General features: G+C 42.9%; 2 protein-coding genes across 4 annotated transcripts in view; both read right to left on the bottom strand.

Moving 5' to 3' along the window:
- LOC133359884 (signal-induced proliferation-associated 1-like protein 2) overlaps window positions 1–16,282 on the bottom strand; it is a 241,125-nt gene that overhangs the window by 191,748 nt on the left and 33,095 nt on the right. The gene's annotated exons all lie outside the window — the stretch shown is intronic.
- Window positions 1,007–16,132, bottom strand: DUSP11 (dual specificity phosphatase 11). Of its 3 annotated transcripts, none has more exons than XM_061578370.1 (9): window positions 15,909–16,132; window positions 13,267–13,356; window positions 12,290–12,365; window positions 9,867–10,001; window positions 8,117–8,243; window positions 6,622–6,682; window positions 6,118–6,164; window positions 3,898–3,973; window positions 1,007–2,864 (listed from the first exon to the last, which is right to left on the bottom strand). In XM_061578370.1, the coding sequence occupies exons 1-9, from the start codon at window positions 16,040–16,042 to the stop codon at window positions 2,447–2,449; spliced, it is 1,164 nt and encodes a 387-aa protein (XP_061434354.1). In that variant the 5' UTR covers window positions 16,043–16,132; the 3' UTR covers window positions 1,007–2,446. The 3 variants fall into 3 exon arrangements, with proteins under 3 accessions (XP_061434354.1, XP_061434363.1, XP_061434372.1); XM_061578379.1 differs by having other exon boundaries at window positions 1,007–2,819; XM_061578388.1 differs by lacking the exon at window positions 3,898–3,973 and having other exon boundaries at window positions 2,592–2,864.

Below are 16,282 nucleotides of genomic sequence, written 5' to 3'. Positions count from 1 at the left end.
TTACTTTAAAACCGTTGGAATACCTTATGCGAGAAAGTGTGTTGACCAGTGTTATCAGAGCATGTATTGTTTTCATGCTCACCACAAGTAGTTGTGGTTAGCGCAGACTTAATTCCTTGCAAAAGGCGTTTGAACATCTTAACACCTGTTTTATTGCCAGAAAGGGGTAAGACCTATTCTTATTAAATCCTTTATATTAAGTTCGTGTGCTTGCTTGCTTGCTTAGGACCGTGAAAATCTTTCGGTCGTTTTTTAACCCACTTCCCGTGATCCAATCGAGCTGACATTTTCCACACAGACTCGTTGTGCCAGACAATTAATGTTCGTGAAAAAAAAAATCCCCAAATTTTACACTTTTTAGGCAAATTTTTTTTATTTTACATATATTCAAATAGAACTCATTCTTGGCTTTGGCTGAACGTCACAGTATAGGAGCCCAGAGCGTAACCCCTCCACAGGCCGTGGCGGAGTAGCGCAGTTGGTTGCGCCCTCGCTTCCCATGCCAAAGGTCGCGGGATCGATCCCCGCGTCCTCCACAGGTGAATATATTTTTAAATCCTTTATATTAAGTTCGCTGCCACGCATATAAAGGATTTATAGTGAAAAACTTTGTTTTTACGGGTTATATTTATTTTTCATTCTAAGAAGCAGTTCTAAAGGAACGTGTTGTACACCAAGTGCAAGTGACACTAACATTGGGGACACTTCAGCACAAATGTCTATCATTAAATGTACACGCATCGACATATTTTACATCAATTGGTGACTGGCGGCATGGTAGGGGGAAGTGAAAATTTCACTTTGGCCAGAGGCGATTGCAATTTCGCATCAATAATAATTATTGAAAGGGATTCAAAGATCCTGGTTAAACGAGGACTATCGTGAAAATAATCGTAAACCTTAAATTATGCACGGAGAACGATGAAATGTATCATGTCCTGTTCTGTGAAGGTCACCACACCATCGTTCAACTCTCCAACTTCAAGGTTTAGTCTCCACAAAAAAATCCAAAGCAGCAAAAATGTTTATTATGTCATCATACCAACAAACATGTTGTTTTTAGTTGCGAGCTCGGACTAAAATGTCACCGTTACCAACTTGCGGGGGTCCAAGTAGAACCACACGGTGCAGTCGTAACCCATAGCTGTATAACAAAGGCCAAAGGCACGGAGCTCTCAACGAAATGACAGGTGTTAATACCGTGCCAGAAGCCCGCATTTAAGTACGAACACTGTCGCACCATAACAAAGACGACATGTAAATGCGCTACGGATAGTTTCACAAAGTATATTACACAACTCGGTGTAAGAAGCCACTGCTGTGGCGCCATTTGCAGAATAAAATAAATGCAGAAAATGAGCTGTAAATTTTAAACGCCGGCTTTCCAGGCTAATCAATTTCAGATGTTTAGCTCGGATCGCCGCATAAGTAGAATGCGTGTCGTACGCCCTCCTCCACCCGACACGGCCAATATATAAAGTTGCCACACGTGAACAAATATGCCAATTTAATGAATTGATCAAACCCAAAAATCTGACAAACGAGCTGTAATTTAATATTTAAAATAAATTGCACATGCACATTGTGTGTGTAAAGTGAAAAAAAAAACTATTCCAAAACACCTCTCAAAGAATAAAAGACAAAGCAAACTTTTCACACTGGTGTCGAATAGAGCTGGGAGTCTCAGAAACACCTTTGCCTGCGATGCGGTTTATATACGAATCCTCACGGATACGATCTCGAATTGGATCGTGGGCTTAGCCGAATCATGAATTCCTTCAAACGGGCAACTCCAGGAATTGGCCACGGGGGAGATCCTTGGAATCCAATGCCATTCCGGTAGGAATATTTCCGAGCTCCAGCGGCAACACATTGTTCTAAAATAATTGCGAAAGTGTTTTCACGTTAAACTGTACACCACTTTCTGAAATTATTCCGTGTCAAATTTAAGTAGCAAAAATAGTTTTGTAGACTTATATAAATCCAGACAAACTATTAGACAACTGAGTAATATCATCCATTCGTAATGCGTTCCTGTCGGTACATCGTTCATCACGATAGTAAAGTAGAATCTAAGACGTTTATAATCCGCCTTTTACAGTCTCAATGAAAAATGTCGATTGTGAAAATTTTGAAATACTATATTTTCAAGGGTAGACCCTTCTACATAAAGGTTAACAATATTCCACATTCTCTCCAGAACAGTTCCAAATATTAAGTCAAACTCCCACCTTGAAGAAAGGGCCAAAAACAATTTTTTTTTATGATTTGTCCATTTGTAACGATGGAGTCATGGGAAAATGCTTGTTGCAAAAAATATTATAAAATTATCATTTGTTAAAATGAGAATCAGACCCACTGAGTGATCAGTTTTAATGAACGTGGCCAATAAAATATGTATCACATTCCAGCCAAGCACTGTGCCATTGATTTCCACACAATCTTCTCATTGTTGATTTTCTGCCCTCTGCCACCACGGTCTTTCATCTTGCTGGTCAAAACTTTGAGCTTGGAACCTCTGCTGGTGAAACGGTATTGGTGGCTGCATTTGCCAGCATGGCTGATAATTCAAACTCTGGCTGTAATTTTGCTGCACATACCCTCCGTCAGGATGGTGAAAATAGTCCTGTTGATAACCTCCCACTGCTGGCGTTTGAGACCACCAATCCATCTGTGTGTCTTGTGGTGGCATTTGGTGAAATCTGCGACTCGGAGGCCGTGGGTAGACACTTGCTCTTTGGTCAATTCTGTGGTCCAACCTTGTCAGGATCTTCCTCGAGGCCATCTTCTCTTGACCACTATGATACGGGTCACAAACGCTGGAGGAAGAGGCCCGCGCAGGACACGAAGTTGCACTCGAGCGCCTTCGACAATAAAGAAAACGCAAGAGCTTAATAACAGAATCGTCTTTCTTTCTTTCTTTAATCATTAGACTAAGCTCAGTACCACCTCAAGTAATTGTTGTGTCAAGCGGGTACAGAAATGTTTATGTAAAAAAAATATCGATCTGAAATCACGACAGTAAACCATGAATATTGCCGGGGGATATGTTCCTGGAGAACGGCGTGGATATTAATACTTCAAAAGTTCATGAGGAAAATAGGGTTATGGGGCATAAACATGAACGTATAATATCAGTGTTATTTAACTCGCCTTTAATAATGATGAACATAAACCTACCTATAAAAGTGCAAATATCAAACGAGCAAGTGAACATTGCAGAGTACGTGATATTTAAATAAAATGTGTCGGGGGAAAGCACCCGCGTGTAAACGGTGCGGCAGAGACAAGCGGCAGGCCGAGAGGGGGGGGGGCGCCTCGCCACTTTCTCGTCCGTTAGTTAGCGCGCTACGGCCGCGAACGTTTAAAGGTACAACCCCCAGACGATTAAAAAGAAAACTATCACGATAAAAGTATCGTTGATACGCAAAAAAAAACGCTTAAAAAAACCTGGGGATATTAAGGCTTCACTGTATTGCAAAACACTCGCGGGAAAGGAGGTAAGACCTCATACTCTTTGTTTGTTTTCCAGGAAAATTAACGTAGGTAAAAAAAAATTACTTTATTTGATTTTTTTAGGTAAAAAAATAATAATTATTTGATTAGATTTTTTACCTAAAAAAATCTATTATAATAATTATTTGATTAGATTTTTTACCTAAAAAAGAATAATAATTATTTGATTTTATTTTTTACCTACGTGACTTTACCAAAAAAAAAACCAAAGAGTATGAATCCTTGCAGTCACGAAAGCTTCACATCTAGAGGTAAGACCTCATGTGACAAAGGTGGGTGAGAGACGATCGCTACATGTTCGCATGCAGATGGCCCACGAGGGATAATTTGAGAGCCTGCCGTATTGCAATAAACACATGGAAAGATAAACTCAACTCTTACCTTGAATAATCCCTCGTTTTCAAATCTTTGAGATAATTTTCCCTCTCAATCGAATGACCTCGAGCACTGTTAAAGGCTGACAACCACACGCAACAGTTTTATTACCAAGTACAGCTGTTTGGTAATGATTGTAAAACATATCTATTCAATGCAATGACAATTAAGTTAAATATAACGTCAAACTGTTATATAAACGCGACAAGCAACACCAACACTATGACACAGGAAAAATAAATCACACTCCAATGAAGAGCATTAGCTGTGATCTTTCAATAAATCATTTTTACAGGGATGGCAAAGTTCACATTCCTTTCATTTAGCGCCACTCTGCTGGGGGGGGTCCATGTATCACGTTCAATTACCGACAATTCAATGGTAATACGTGGACAACAGTGGACTTTTGTTTTCACCCAGTGTAATCAAGGGCAACACTGTCAGAGCCAGGGGGGAATTTGTCTACCTGGGATCCGCACAGAACGCCGACGGACAAAGTCGACCCCTGATGTCGCGCGCCGAATTGGCCTGGCCTCCGAAATCATGAACGGTCGGAACGGCATTGGGCCCCAAAAAAGTCTGGGAACCAAACCGAGTGTCTAGATTTGAAGCTTTCGTGACTGCAAGGATTCATATTCTTAGGTTTTTTCGGTAAAGTCACCTAAAGACGGAAGCTTGTGTTGCCTCCGAAACGTCGTGATTTTTATTTTATTTTTATTTTACTTTTATTAATTATAATTTTTTTACCTACGTGACTTTACCGAAAAAAACCTAAGAATATGAAACCGAGTGTCCACCAGTGCTGTGTGTTTTGTCAGTTTCGTTCAACAGTGCAGAGGCCTGGACAATGCTTCAAGCTGATTTGCCACAAAGGGTAAAACCTATTCCTATATTCTGATACGGGCCAGGGAGGTCCCATGATGTAGCTGCTCACCCCGAGCTCTCAATGACAGTGGCATTGTCTTTATGCTGTTTTCCATTTGGCGTCCTCTGGTCTAATATTGTCTGAGACTAGGCTCTAAAGCAGGGGTGGGGAACGTCCGGCCCGCAGGCCGTATGAGGCCCGCAAAATCATTTGGTGTGGCCCTGCCAAGGCAACTGCAAGCGGGACTCGAAATTCAATCAATCTAGGAGCAAACCTGGAAGAGCAGTTGCGAGTAGCAACATCATCAATACCAGCTAACATCACACGCCTCGCCAAAGAGAAGCAGTTCCAGCCATCGCATTAGGGGTGAGTAAATTAAATGTTTGACCAAATATAACAGGCAAATTTTAAAGTTGATAATTTTGCATGGCCCACGAATGATGTTATAGATATCCAAATGGCCCTTGGCAGAAAAAAGGTTCCCCACCCCTGATCTAAAGGAAGCCGTCTCTGGTGTGGACCAATCAGTTTCAAAGACAAGGGATATATTACCAGAGCATGTTGTTTGTTTGCATGTTCACCACAAGTATATGTGGTGAATGCATACATGATTCCTTGCAAAAGGTTTCTGTTTGGTGTTTAAACATCTTAACATTTGTTTTAATGCCAGAAAGGGGTAAAACCTCTTCTTATATTACGAGTTTGATCGGTGGCAGTCCTTTCACACGCAATGCCAGAGATGCCTTCTCGGCGTCTGACGGGTCGACTGTGTCAGAAATGTCACCATTTGATCTACGACCGGTCTTCTAGCGATTAAGCGAGCTCAAATTTTGATTTAAAGCTTTCGTGACTGCAGGGATTCATATTCTTGGTTCTTTCGGTAAAGTCAGGTAGAAGGGAAACAATAAAATAATAAAAATATTGTTTTATATTTTTATTATTTTAAAAATATTGTTTTATATTTTTATTATTTTATTGTTTCCCTTCTAAGTGACTTTACCAAAAGAACCAAAAATATAAGTGAGCTCAGTTCGAGGGATAGATGGCGGTGACTCTGTGGATTCCGTCGCCCCGTGTTGATGCGCAAACTCTAGTAAATTGCTCACTTCAGTTGCCGGTCGACATTCTAAGTGAAGCGTGACCCTTTAAAGAATGTCGCTGCCTCCATGAGACGTGGATCAAACAAATTACTCAAGACACCCGTGCAGGATGGCAGTAAAAGCTGTCTTTTTTGCAGGTGCTGTCGCAAGAGGCGACACGTTTGACGAAACGGTCCTTCGCCAAACCACGCGTGATGATCGACTGTGATTATTCGTGGACTTAAAAACATTAAACATCTTTGTTTATGTGGACCGACGCACCTTGTATCGCTTCGTCTGGGTCCATTTGTTCACAATCGATAAGATACCTGTCAACACACAGAACGTACAGTTGCGGTACTAAACATATCCCTCGATACTCTCCGCATCATGCTTAGGCATTCATGATTAACTTTAATAATCCAGTTCCAATTAACAGTGGAGAGGACTTTTCCCCCAGTAACATGTTATGGCTCCTTCAATCAGAGTTCTATTTAATGGGGTCACCTTTATACCTCTAAAGACCAATTATCCAAACAATAATTATACGAATGAAATCTAACCAAGGGGCTTGAGTAAAGCATTCCGGCTCATAAATACATCACTGCTATCATCAATCGCCATATAATTGAAAAATACATTTTAGACCGTTGATGAAAAGGTCTTCCAGGTTGATGTTAAAAAAACATTTGCATAAACGTGACAAAACTCAGGACCAGTGTCCTTTATAATGACTTACAAATACATGTGAGAAGAGATTTACAGAAAATGTGCAATTGAACTTACCGACACACCAGGTACCCAGTCCGGTTCACGCCATGAGTACAATGCACGCCGATCAGCTTGTCTGAAACATACAATGCCACCTGTCAGAAATCTGCCTAACGAGAAGCTCACAATCACATGGAGAGAACGATCGTTCAGAGTCTCGCACTGCCGCAATGCATTAAACTCTTAATGAAGCTAACTAACACGCATTTAAACCCCCTGGTTCCTTGCGTCTCTCTATTGATTTCATTGAAATAGAAGTATTGATCAGTTTTTTTACCAATCTCTCTCTCACATGATGTACATCTCACCATTGCCCCTTTGCCATCTGCATTTCCTACACGTGGAACAGGCCTCTCTTAGCAGCCGTCCTCGGTGACCGTAACAAAACCACCTGTAATCATACTACCGTTGATTTCCTGAGCGAAGTCTGTCATTACACTTTCAGATTTGGAAAAAACAATATGCCGACGAACTAGCAGTACGATGATGACGATGACGCACACACAATGGTCTTACTGCGCTCGTGACTGTGGTGGAAAAAAACTGTCCAAAAGCTGCAGCCATTGATGTTTTTGTTCGTCTGTAGCAGCCGTCCCCAACCTTTGTGGCCCCAGGGACCGGCTTCGTGGAAGACAATTTTTTCACGGACCGGGGACGGGGGGGGGGTTCATCATTGGGTCTTTCCCCCTTTTCAAAGTAGCTCTCCAGCGACGTTTGTTTTTTACTCATGTTGGCTACTAGGGGTTAGCAGCTTGTGGGCTTACCGACACTGTGACTGTGACAAGTGCACAGTGCGGGAAAGAGGCGCGGATGGAAGTGGTAAATAATAAAACAATGGGGGCGGCCACGCGCGGACTCACCGCTCTCACCTCCTGCTGCTGTGCGGCCCGGTTCCTAACAGGCCACGGGCCGGTACCGGTCCGCAGCCCTGGGGCCCCTGGTCTATAGTATTATTTGTTCGTCAATAGTATTATTTGTTAGTCTATAGTATTATTTGTTAGCCTATAGTATTATTTCAAGGAAGCAGAAACTCAATCTCCTTCTCCGATCTCGAAATTTCATGGTGCAATTCCACCTTGTCTTTTCCATTTCTATCCCCACCTGCCAAAGTCACTCCCCCCTCTCTCCATCATTCCTGGCCATCCCCCACCTCCCCTCTCCATTAATCAACTCATTCTTTGTTGCCTTACTCCCATCTCTCACCCCCTTCTCCTTCTCGTCTCCCACTTGCCTGCGTTTCATTCCCTTCCCAATTGCCCACCTTCTCTCTTCAAACTATTTATCCCATCCCCTTGCAACTGTCAATTGCTCGCATCAACCACCTCTCTCTCTCTCTCCTCCATCCATTTAATATCCCATCCGTCCACCTCCCACGACTCTCGCGCACGTTTCACGTTTCCAACGAATACGAATGACGTTGAGTCTTCTTAACCAAGGGTGAACATTTGATGCAAAATGTTGAAACCTCCTGACAATGAAAACGTATTGCAAGCAAGCGTTCGTCACCCACCGTTTCCGGCGTTTTCTCCAATGAAGGTCTTGATGGTTTCTTTAAAATGGGCGATGGTTTTGTCATTCGGCACCTCATGGCCCATCGTGAATATTTTCTCATACTTGATGCCCGCTTTTGTCAGTTCCTAAACAACAAAAGACAAATGTCTAAGCTCAGTATTTCAGTGATCACAAAGTGCATTTACATAATGTAATATTTTACAATTTAACAAGTTAGAAAAAAAAATAACTAGCACATACACTAGCTGGTCGACACACAACATGAGTCCTGCTGAAATATAACTTACATTTCAAACAACTCTACAACGTGTTACATTGAGATTGTCATGAGCTTTGGAATTAGATTTTTATTTTTAAAAAACTATTGAGAGTAACCAAAGGTCCTTTGAAACAAAGCCACAAAAAATATCTAAAGGACCTCCTAGCACCACAAATTCCCAGCCACAACCTCAGAAGTGTCTCCTCCAAGTTTTTACAAAAATTATCGCTCAGAATTCACAGCTAAGCTGCTGCACTTGGAGCCAACGCGATCGTTGTTTTCACATCCCCGTTGATGGTTGTTTTATTCTCTCGATCATGTTTGCTTCATCACCACGTGCTCAACTGCTCTCCATTACCTCGATCTTATTACACACTTTTATTTAACTCACTGTCTGTTGTTGTTGTTGTCGTTGTATCCTCAAATTTTGTAACTCAATTTTTACCCACTTCCCAATGTGGAATCGACTGCAAACTTGGTATACTTATGTCATACTGATGACAATACTATATTATATATATTAAAAATAAACAAAAACATATTTTACAACACTATCTTTAACATGTTATGTTTCGGCTTGGGTCTAATTGTCCACGGTAAACTGAAGTTGGCTGTAATTGGCCACGGTCCCTTACGTTATGGCAAGTATCGGGGCCACTTCCTGGAGTCGTGGAGTTCTTCCATTACTAGTACGGTACATTTAATTAAAGCGTGCTTAAAAAAATATTTATTTAAATATTACTTATTTTCGGTACAACATGCCTCTATTTTGTAAATACACTATTCTCTCATTATTCACGAACTTACTATCCAAGATTCAGTCCGTTTGCGAATCGCATCTAGAACTCTACACGACTGCATTGAGAGAATGTGATGCAAAAAAATGATGAAATGATGATAAATTGATGAGATAAAGAGATGAGAGAGATAAAGAGGGAACTTCTCATAGCTTAAGAAGCATTTGCAGATGTTGTGCGTACGATATTCGTAGGCCAATATCATTATCCAAATTCGTTTTTTAAGCACTATTTTTGCCTATAACTCCAATGCGTTCTGTTCTGTTTGCTGCCTGTTCCTCCCTACGTATCATGTTCATCTTGTTGTACTCGTTCTGTGCTGATGCACCACAGACCTCCCTTGCAAATGAGCTGGGAAACGGCTAAATGGGACGTCTATGTAATAAATAAACATTGAATGAAACATTACGCAAGGCTGTTTTTACACTTTCAATAATGCATTGTGATAGCAGAACCACACACTGTAATTCAGTGGGAGACCATACGACTGGAACAACTTTCAGCCTATTTCATATGCCTAGAACGTCATTACAAGCTCCAAACATTTATTGGATGGAGCGCTTCAAAGCGGTGTGGTGAATTAGATCATTCTGGGTTCATGTTCCTGTGTAATTCATCCTTTGTAATTTTCACAATTGCACTTCTCAAAGAAACAAGCACATTCTGTGCTTCAGCAAGGCCACACTACTTACGTTTGGATCATAGTAGCGTGTGGTGTTTGTCAGGTCAATAACCAAGCCTAGGCTTTCTTTTTGCCTTGATATGTTCTCCAGGAGTCCCGATGGGCTCATCTGAGTCACCTCTGCTTCAAGATGATCCAAGATGGCCTGACATAACACAGAAAAGTTACACACCAATTAAACAATGGTATTACGCACACGACTATGCTACACCGTTTCAGCACTGTGCCTAATATCGGTGGGCAACGTGGTCACTCAGATCCCTCTCTTTCACGACACAGAGGATAGGTATAAGACATGACAAGGAATACATTTATGGGTGGAAAAAATGGTCTGTTTTATAGGGTGTTCTGCCTGATTCATGCAGCCCCTGTTTAATGGGCAGTTTGGCTTAAGAACTGTCCCCATTCACCAAGCAGCAATTTCTGTATGGCCAATTCCGTACACAAAAATTCACGCATTCTGCCGCTACTCAGATGGTGGTGGCGCACATCATTAAAATATATATTCGTAGTTCCTGTTGTGGATTCCCCAAAAGCTGTTGGTATATTCCTGGAAGCTGTCATACAGGAAATAATTTTAAATGTGTAGCATTGCTTATAGAATGTGTGGGTCTGCAACAGGAAACTTGCATCATCGTATGACTTATCGATGACCTGACACTGCACGTAAGATAGTTGTATACAAGTGGATTTTTTTTATCATAACTCGAATTATCGACCAATTTTACCTTTCTGAAATGCAACCCCCACCCCCCCCAACAAATGTATTGTAAATTAATGGTTAAGTTTGAATGTCAGCATCATTTACAAACTCGAACAAATGCCCATGTGTAGCGTGTGTCATCTTAGCTGGGCGGTGATGGCCAAGCACGCCCGTTATCCATAACCGTGAAAAGCAAGGATTGGTGGATCACGCAAATGTTGCAAAGCTCTCTTCCCATGGGCATGAAGGCTTGCCAGGAGAAGGCAGGAAAGCAAAGTGAGGACTAATATTATCTGTCCATCCTGCACGGGAGAGCATTACCCCCCCCCCTTTCAAATGTGGGTTTTCTCCGAGTGCTCCGGTTCCTTGCTACACGTGAAAGGGAGTCTACAGGAGTCATCCTGGAAAGGGAACTTCATGGTTCTGTCAGCATCAGCACAAACACTTGGAGGGCAGTAGGTGACTTTCAGCCTCTCTTCCCCCAAAGCACCCAAGCCTTCACCCTACAGAACGTTAACTACTCTCTCGTCCTCTTTCGTGCCAATATATATCTTTTAGGTTTTTTCCACAATCATCTATCTACGTTTGTGCATCTTTCTTCCAGGCACCTTCCTTTCATTATTTCCCATGGGTGTGATTCCCGTGTCCCCTGCATGACCCCTACATGTAACCTTAACGTGCTGTCTTCCCACTTATTCGTGGTCCCTCTGGGATGGTGAGAAGCGATTTGTATGAACGGCACCATATAATCTTACATTACTCGTAGCACAACTGCAGCGCTTGATCGGCGTTAGGGTGGAGCCAATGATGGTGGAAGGTTTCATTGAACAATTATACTTTTGGGGTGTGGGTTGTGTGGAGGAGCCCGGAGTGCATGGTGCTCCACTCTACACCAATTCATGAGCGTATTCGGTCCTTCCATCATGCAGCATTTTATCTATTCCAAATTTTTTATGTTTAACACATCGGCTTTCGTGACCAATATCATCCATAATATAGGGTTTGGGTTAGTTTGCATAACATGGTCGTTAAACCCTGGATGTGGCCTGATGAAGCCAGCTGTAATTGCTGACAAAATGTCGTACTCGGATTGTAAATATTGTGGATTTGCTCTCCAACACACCGGTGTGCTGTACAAGTAACGAATTGGTACGTTGTTTACATAACAAACCTTACTAATTGGGTGTCGGGTAGTGGCGGGTTTAATGACACATTTATATTTATGCAATGACAACCCAAAAAAAACCTATATGACAGAATTTTAATGCTATAATTGTGAAAAAACGTGAAAACTGTATATTAATTGGGTCTTTTGTTTATCAACACGGGGTAAATGATCCAATACATTACAACTGTTCTTGAAGATGTTCACTAAATATACTTAAGAGCTTTTCGACATGTTTTTACATTCTCTCAAAATATAAGTTCTGCCCAAGCTGTGAAGAACCATCTTGTTAAATTGGCGAGATTATTTTCAGCAATTGTCCACCAAACCCAGGGTACTGAACTGGAACTAATAAATTAGGAGTAAAGAGGTGGGGAGGGGGTGATGGTGTTATTATACTGGCCCAGTTCTGTAATTGCTTGCAGTCGGGGGTTGCACTGATAACTTAGTTTTTTTGGATGCAGGTCTGTGGAAAATTTGCTTGCTAAATCGTGGGACACAAAATCAAGATACAATGACAAACGTGGAAATGCAATCATCATGATTCAAAACGTCCAGCACTTGCCTGTCTCAGAGGCACTTTAAATGAGATGAAGCGAGTTCCTTTCACCCTTTTTCCTACAGGAACATAATTCTCCCACCTGATGGGACAAAATTGGCCAACATTAGTACTTTTGTAAAACAAACAAATGTAACATGAAAACAAACACTATAAAATTAACTTTTTTTTACATCTAAGACCCACAAAAACACACGGAAGAAGAAAGGCATGATGTGCCTCCAAAACCACAAGTCACAGACGAAAAACCTTTGCCGCCTTTGACTGTTGTAATTAGTGTGGCATCGCGAACAAATACAGTGCGTGTAACATCACATATACCGTATTCTTCTGATTATAAGACAAACTTTTTATAATGTCATTTTAATTAAAAGTTGGGAGTGCGTCTTATAATGTGGTACGTAGTCTTAACCGCCGTCACTTGTGTGACCAGATTTGTAAAACTTAATTGGCAACGGGTATCGTTCAATCAATGCCGAATTCCTAGGATTATAAGACGTTGTTTTTGGAACATTCCCTCTACATTCTATTACGTTACGTTTGCCACCCTTCTTCTCCAGGACATTATTGGATAAATCGCACGTGTATTTTTTTTTATCATGGGCATACGCCAGTGAAAAATAGCTAAACCTTGTGTGCAAGCAACAGCTGCAGTAAAGGTAATTCAACTACAAAAAAGCCTTATATGTAATGGCACTTGTGATAGAATTTGCCATTTGATCATATATCAAGTAAAACTGAGTCTTACGATAATTCAAGAAGCTACAAAATTGGATGTTTTCAACACACTCATTGCGTCATGTCCAACCTACCACGCAAACGAACAGCGCTCAGCTCTAAGTATATAACAATAAGGCAAACAGCACCATTAATTTTAAATGACGTTAAAGGACAGAAAACATAAACACACCATACACCCAACTGCCCGTGCCACCGATCGGCCGCTCTCATGCATTGACCAAGTCTGTGGGGGAGGGTCTCACCGATCTGGGACGGTGTTCTTCCTGCCCATGGCGTGGCTTCTACTCAATCTGCGGTGCAAGGCGATCCCACCACGGATCATTTGCTCGGGTCTGTGGGTGAGACAACAGCACAGTACTGTGTTATTATGTATACAGACAACTGTTTAGAGTATTTGGCTGCTATACGTTTCTACATGATAAGCCACTGAGCTATCATTTGTGGCCAGGACACATCTGAAAGAGCTTAATAGCTCAGTGGTCCGTGCCTGATACAATAAAACAAGTTTAATAGTTATCATGGCGACCAGAGGTTGCGTCATGATTAAGGCTACGATTTAGGCATGTTCGGGGGCATTTGCTATCCTCTTACATGCTTCTTCTTTCATACGGCTGATGTAGCTGCAGAGCAACAGCTACAGTTTCACATTCAGGTGGTCAAACCAGATATCCACGTGAGGAGCAGTGGAGTGTTATCGCTGTAATGTCTCCTTCATATTTGTGGATCAGGCATTACATCGTCTCTTCCAAGCTGACCAAGCGTCTCGGAGGTGGGAGTTTCTCACACTTTACCCCACCACATGCAACCTGCCGATCGACCGCGGTATAACCCATTTATACTGCGGGGTGGACAGAGAAAAAGGTAGGGGTGGGGCGATTGAAGAATTTTTTCCCCTTGTTTCAACTGCTGAGCAGAGAGATTGAGTCGGACCGGTAAGCTTTGGACAGCAAATACAGCGTGCGAAATATTAAACCGAGGCAGTTGCATTTGTTTGCGAGTTGAAACACGTACATTGGAACGTATTGGCGGTACACCGGTGGTGGTACGCTGTATAAAACTTTAAGCACATTTTTGGCAATATTATCCCGCGATTGGCAACCCCGGTCAGACAATCCTGCAGGGTGGTGGTGGTACATCAAAATCAATCTTGATTTGAAGCTTTCGTGACTGCAGGAATCCATACTCTTTGGTTCTTTCGGTAAAGTCACGTAGGTAGAAAATAAATCATGACGTTTCGGGCGCAACGTCGTGATTCATTTTATACCGACGTGACTTTACCGAAAGACATCAAAATCAGTTGATGTTATGTCGAAGTGGTGTTTCAGCGGCTGAACACGAAGAGGCTTCACGCTGCCTGTTGCCGTATAGCAGCACCCAGCCTGGTGACGATTGGCTACTCCGTGTTCCAAAGGCAGATTTGACTCCTCGTTGCCCGAGACTTGGTCGGACGGTTCCTCGATTCATTTCCGGAACAATTTCTTGGCAGACGGTGGCAACAAAAGATGACGCAACTCGTGGTGTCACACGTTCGAATGGGAAAGCAGCTGCTGAATCTGAGGCAACTTCTAATGGAGAATCTGCAGCTCACTCGAGGGTAACAGCGACATCGTCAGTTCGGGCCTCATCTTTACCTGGTGGTGGCCAACAGTAGAGGCAGACCAAAACTGAATTTCTGGTTTCGGCCGAAAGTTAAAAGTTTAACACGTAGGCTTTCGCAACCATTCTGGCGAATTGCCCGATGATGCTGGATGCAATTACCAGCGAAACGTCGTACTCAAAGCTTGTAAATGTTGTGGTTTCATGCTTCAACACACCGGTGGGCTAAAGCAGTGAACTATTTGTCTTTTGTCAACGTTACACTTTTTTACTGATTGGCCGTGTCGGGTGGTGGAGGGTTACGACACATTTATAAATAACGCGATCTAACCCAAAAACGTTGATTATGAATGATTACGAAAGTTAAAAGTTGACTTTCGGCCAAAACCGAAAATCTGCCGAAAGAGGCGATTTTCCAACTTTCGGCGCCGAAACCGAATTTCGGTCGGCCTCTAGCCGACAACAGCATCCTGTGCCCCGGACCCAAATCAACGGTCAACATCGACCTTTATTGTAGCCTCAGTAGACTGAATAAACATTCGAATAGCGTCAAACTTGGCGACAAGGTCAATTAAAGAATTATAAAGAGATTTATCGATACACATTTTTATTTCAGACTTCTGTTATGGTGCACCGGTGTACCGCCGATACGCCCATGTGGTGTTTGTTACCAGACATTCCCATGCCTGGTAAACCGGTTATAGTTTTCCTTCCAACACGGTTACCGGTAATGCAAACAAAACACATATTTTAACAACCCTGCTATGAACCCAAATGGCAAAGTTCCACTCCCGCCACGGCTAACATCAGTGGCGAGTGATACCTTAACCTGGTCCTGGGCGACTACTGCCGTTACCAACTCGTGGTGGTATTGGTGGAGTATTGGTGAACCAGTGCAGATGCACGACACGGTGTGCGGAACACTCATCCAGCAGTGAATCAGCAAAGGGCTGTGTTTACATTATAATAGTATTATTACATACAGCGTGAGCACTGTTGCATCTCCTATACACGTGTGAAGCTGTTGCTGTATAACGATACACACGCTCTACGCGAGTCGGATATCAACACAAGCCATTGTCTACCACACCCAGCCGCGCTAAGTTACGTTTAGTCATACGGTCACCACAATGCCACACGCGTTACTTCCTATCAATTACGGGCTACAACACAAGTCATAAAGACTTGTAAACGCATCGTATTCTACACAGAGCGGACGACGGCGGCGGCTTTGACGTCGTTGTTGAGAACGGCACCGCGGGTAGGCCGCGCGCAGCCTGCGACTTGCCTGATCGCTCCCTGCCGAGGGGAGGGCGACGACCTGGCGCTCTCGGCCGGCGGACTCGCCCGCGAGGTCCCCCGCTGCTCGCCCGCGTGGTACGAGGAGTCTTCGTGCGACTGGGCGCCAGCAAGGAGCGGCATCGGTGATCGCGCGTGGAGGTTTGTGTCGGTGAAGAGGAGCCCCCGAGTGAAAGTCACGCCGAGTCGAACTTCCGGGGTGGTGACCTCGCGGAATCGATTCCCCCGCGGGCGCCGCCGCCAGACGCGACGATTACGGAACGCGATTCGATTCCGATAGTTCCGGATTCGATTCGTAAAAAAGTCCGTAATCGATTTTGAGAGTGTGGGATCGATACAGCGGAGCACGTGGAGTCGAAACTT

The sequence above is a fragment of the Lethenteron reissneri genome, chromosome 8 (genome assembly GCF_015708825.2).
Source record: "Lethenteron reissneri isolate LAM-NWPU_2019-01 chromosome 8, ASM1570882v1, whole genome shotgun sequence".
Taxonomy (NCBI): Eukaryota; Metazoa; Chordata; class Hyperoartia; order Petromyzontiformes; family Petromyzontidae; genus Lethenteron; species Lethenteron reissneri.
This window is presented reverse-complemented; position numbering and strand designations above follow the sequence as displayed.

What these genes read in the sequence shown, in the direction of transcription:
- DUSP11 (XM_061578370.1), bottom strand. Translation starts at nt 16,042, where the DNA reads ATGCCGCTCCTTGCTGGCGCCCAGTCGCACGAAGACTCCTCGTACCAC. An exon ending in TTAAAGTGCCTCTGAGACAG is followed by an intron (nt 10,002 to 12,289) that starts GCAAGTGCTGGA and finishes GTGTTATGTCAG; the next exon opens with GCCATCTTGGATCATCTTGA. An exon ending in CACGCTACTATGATCCAAAC is followed by an intron (nt 8,244 to 9,866) that starts GTAAGTAGTGTG and finishes TTTGTTGTTTAG; the next exon opens with GAACTGACAAAAGCGGGCAT.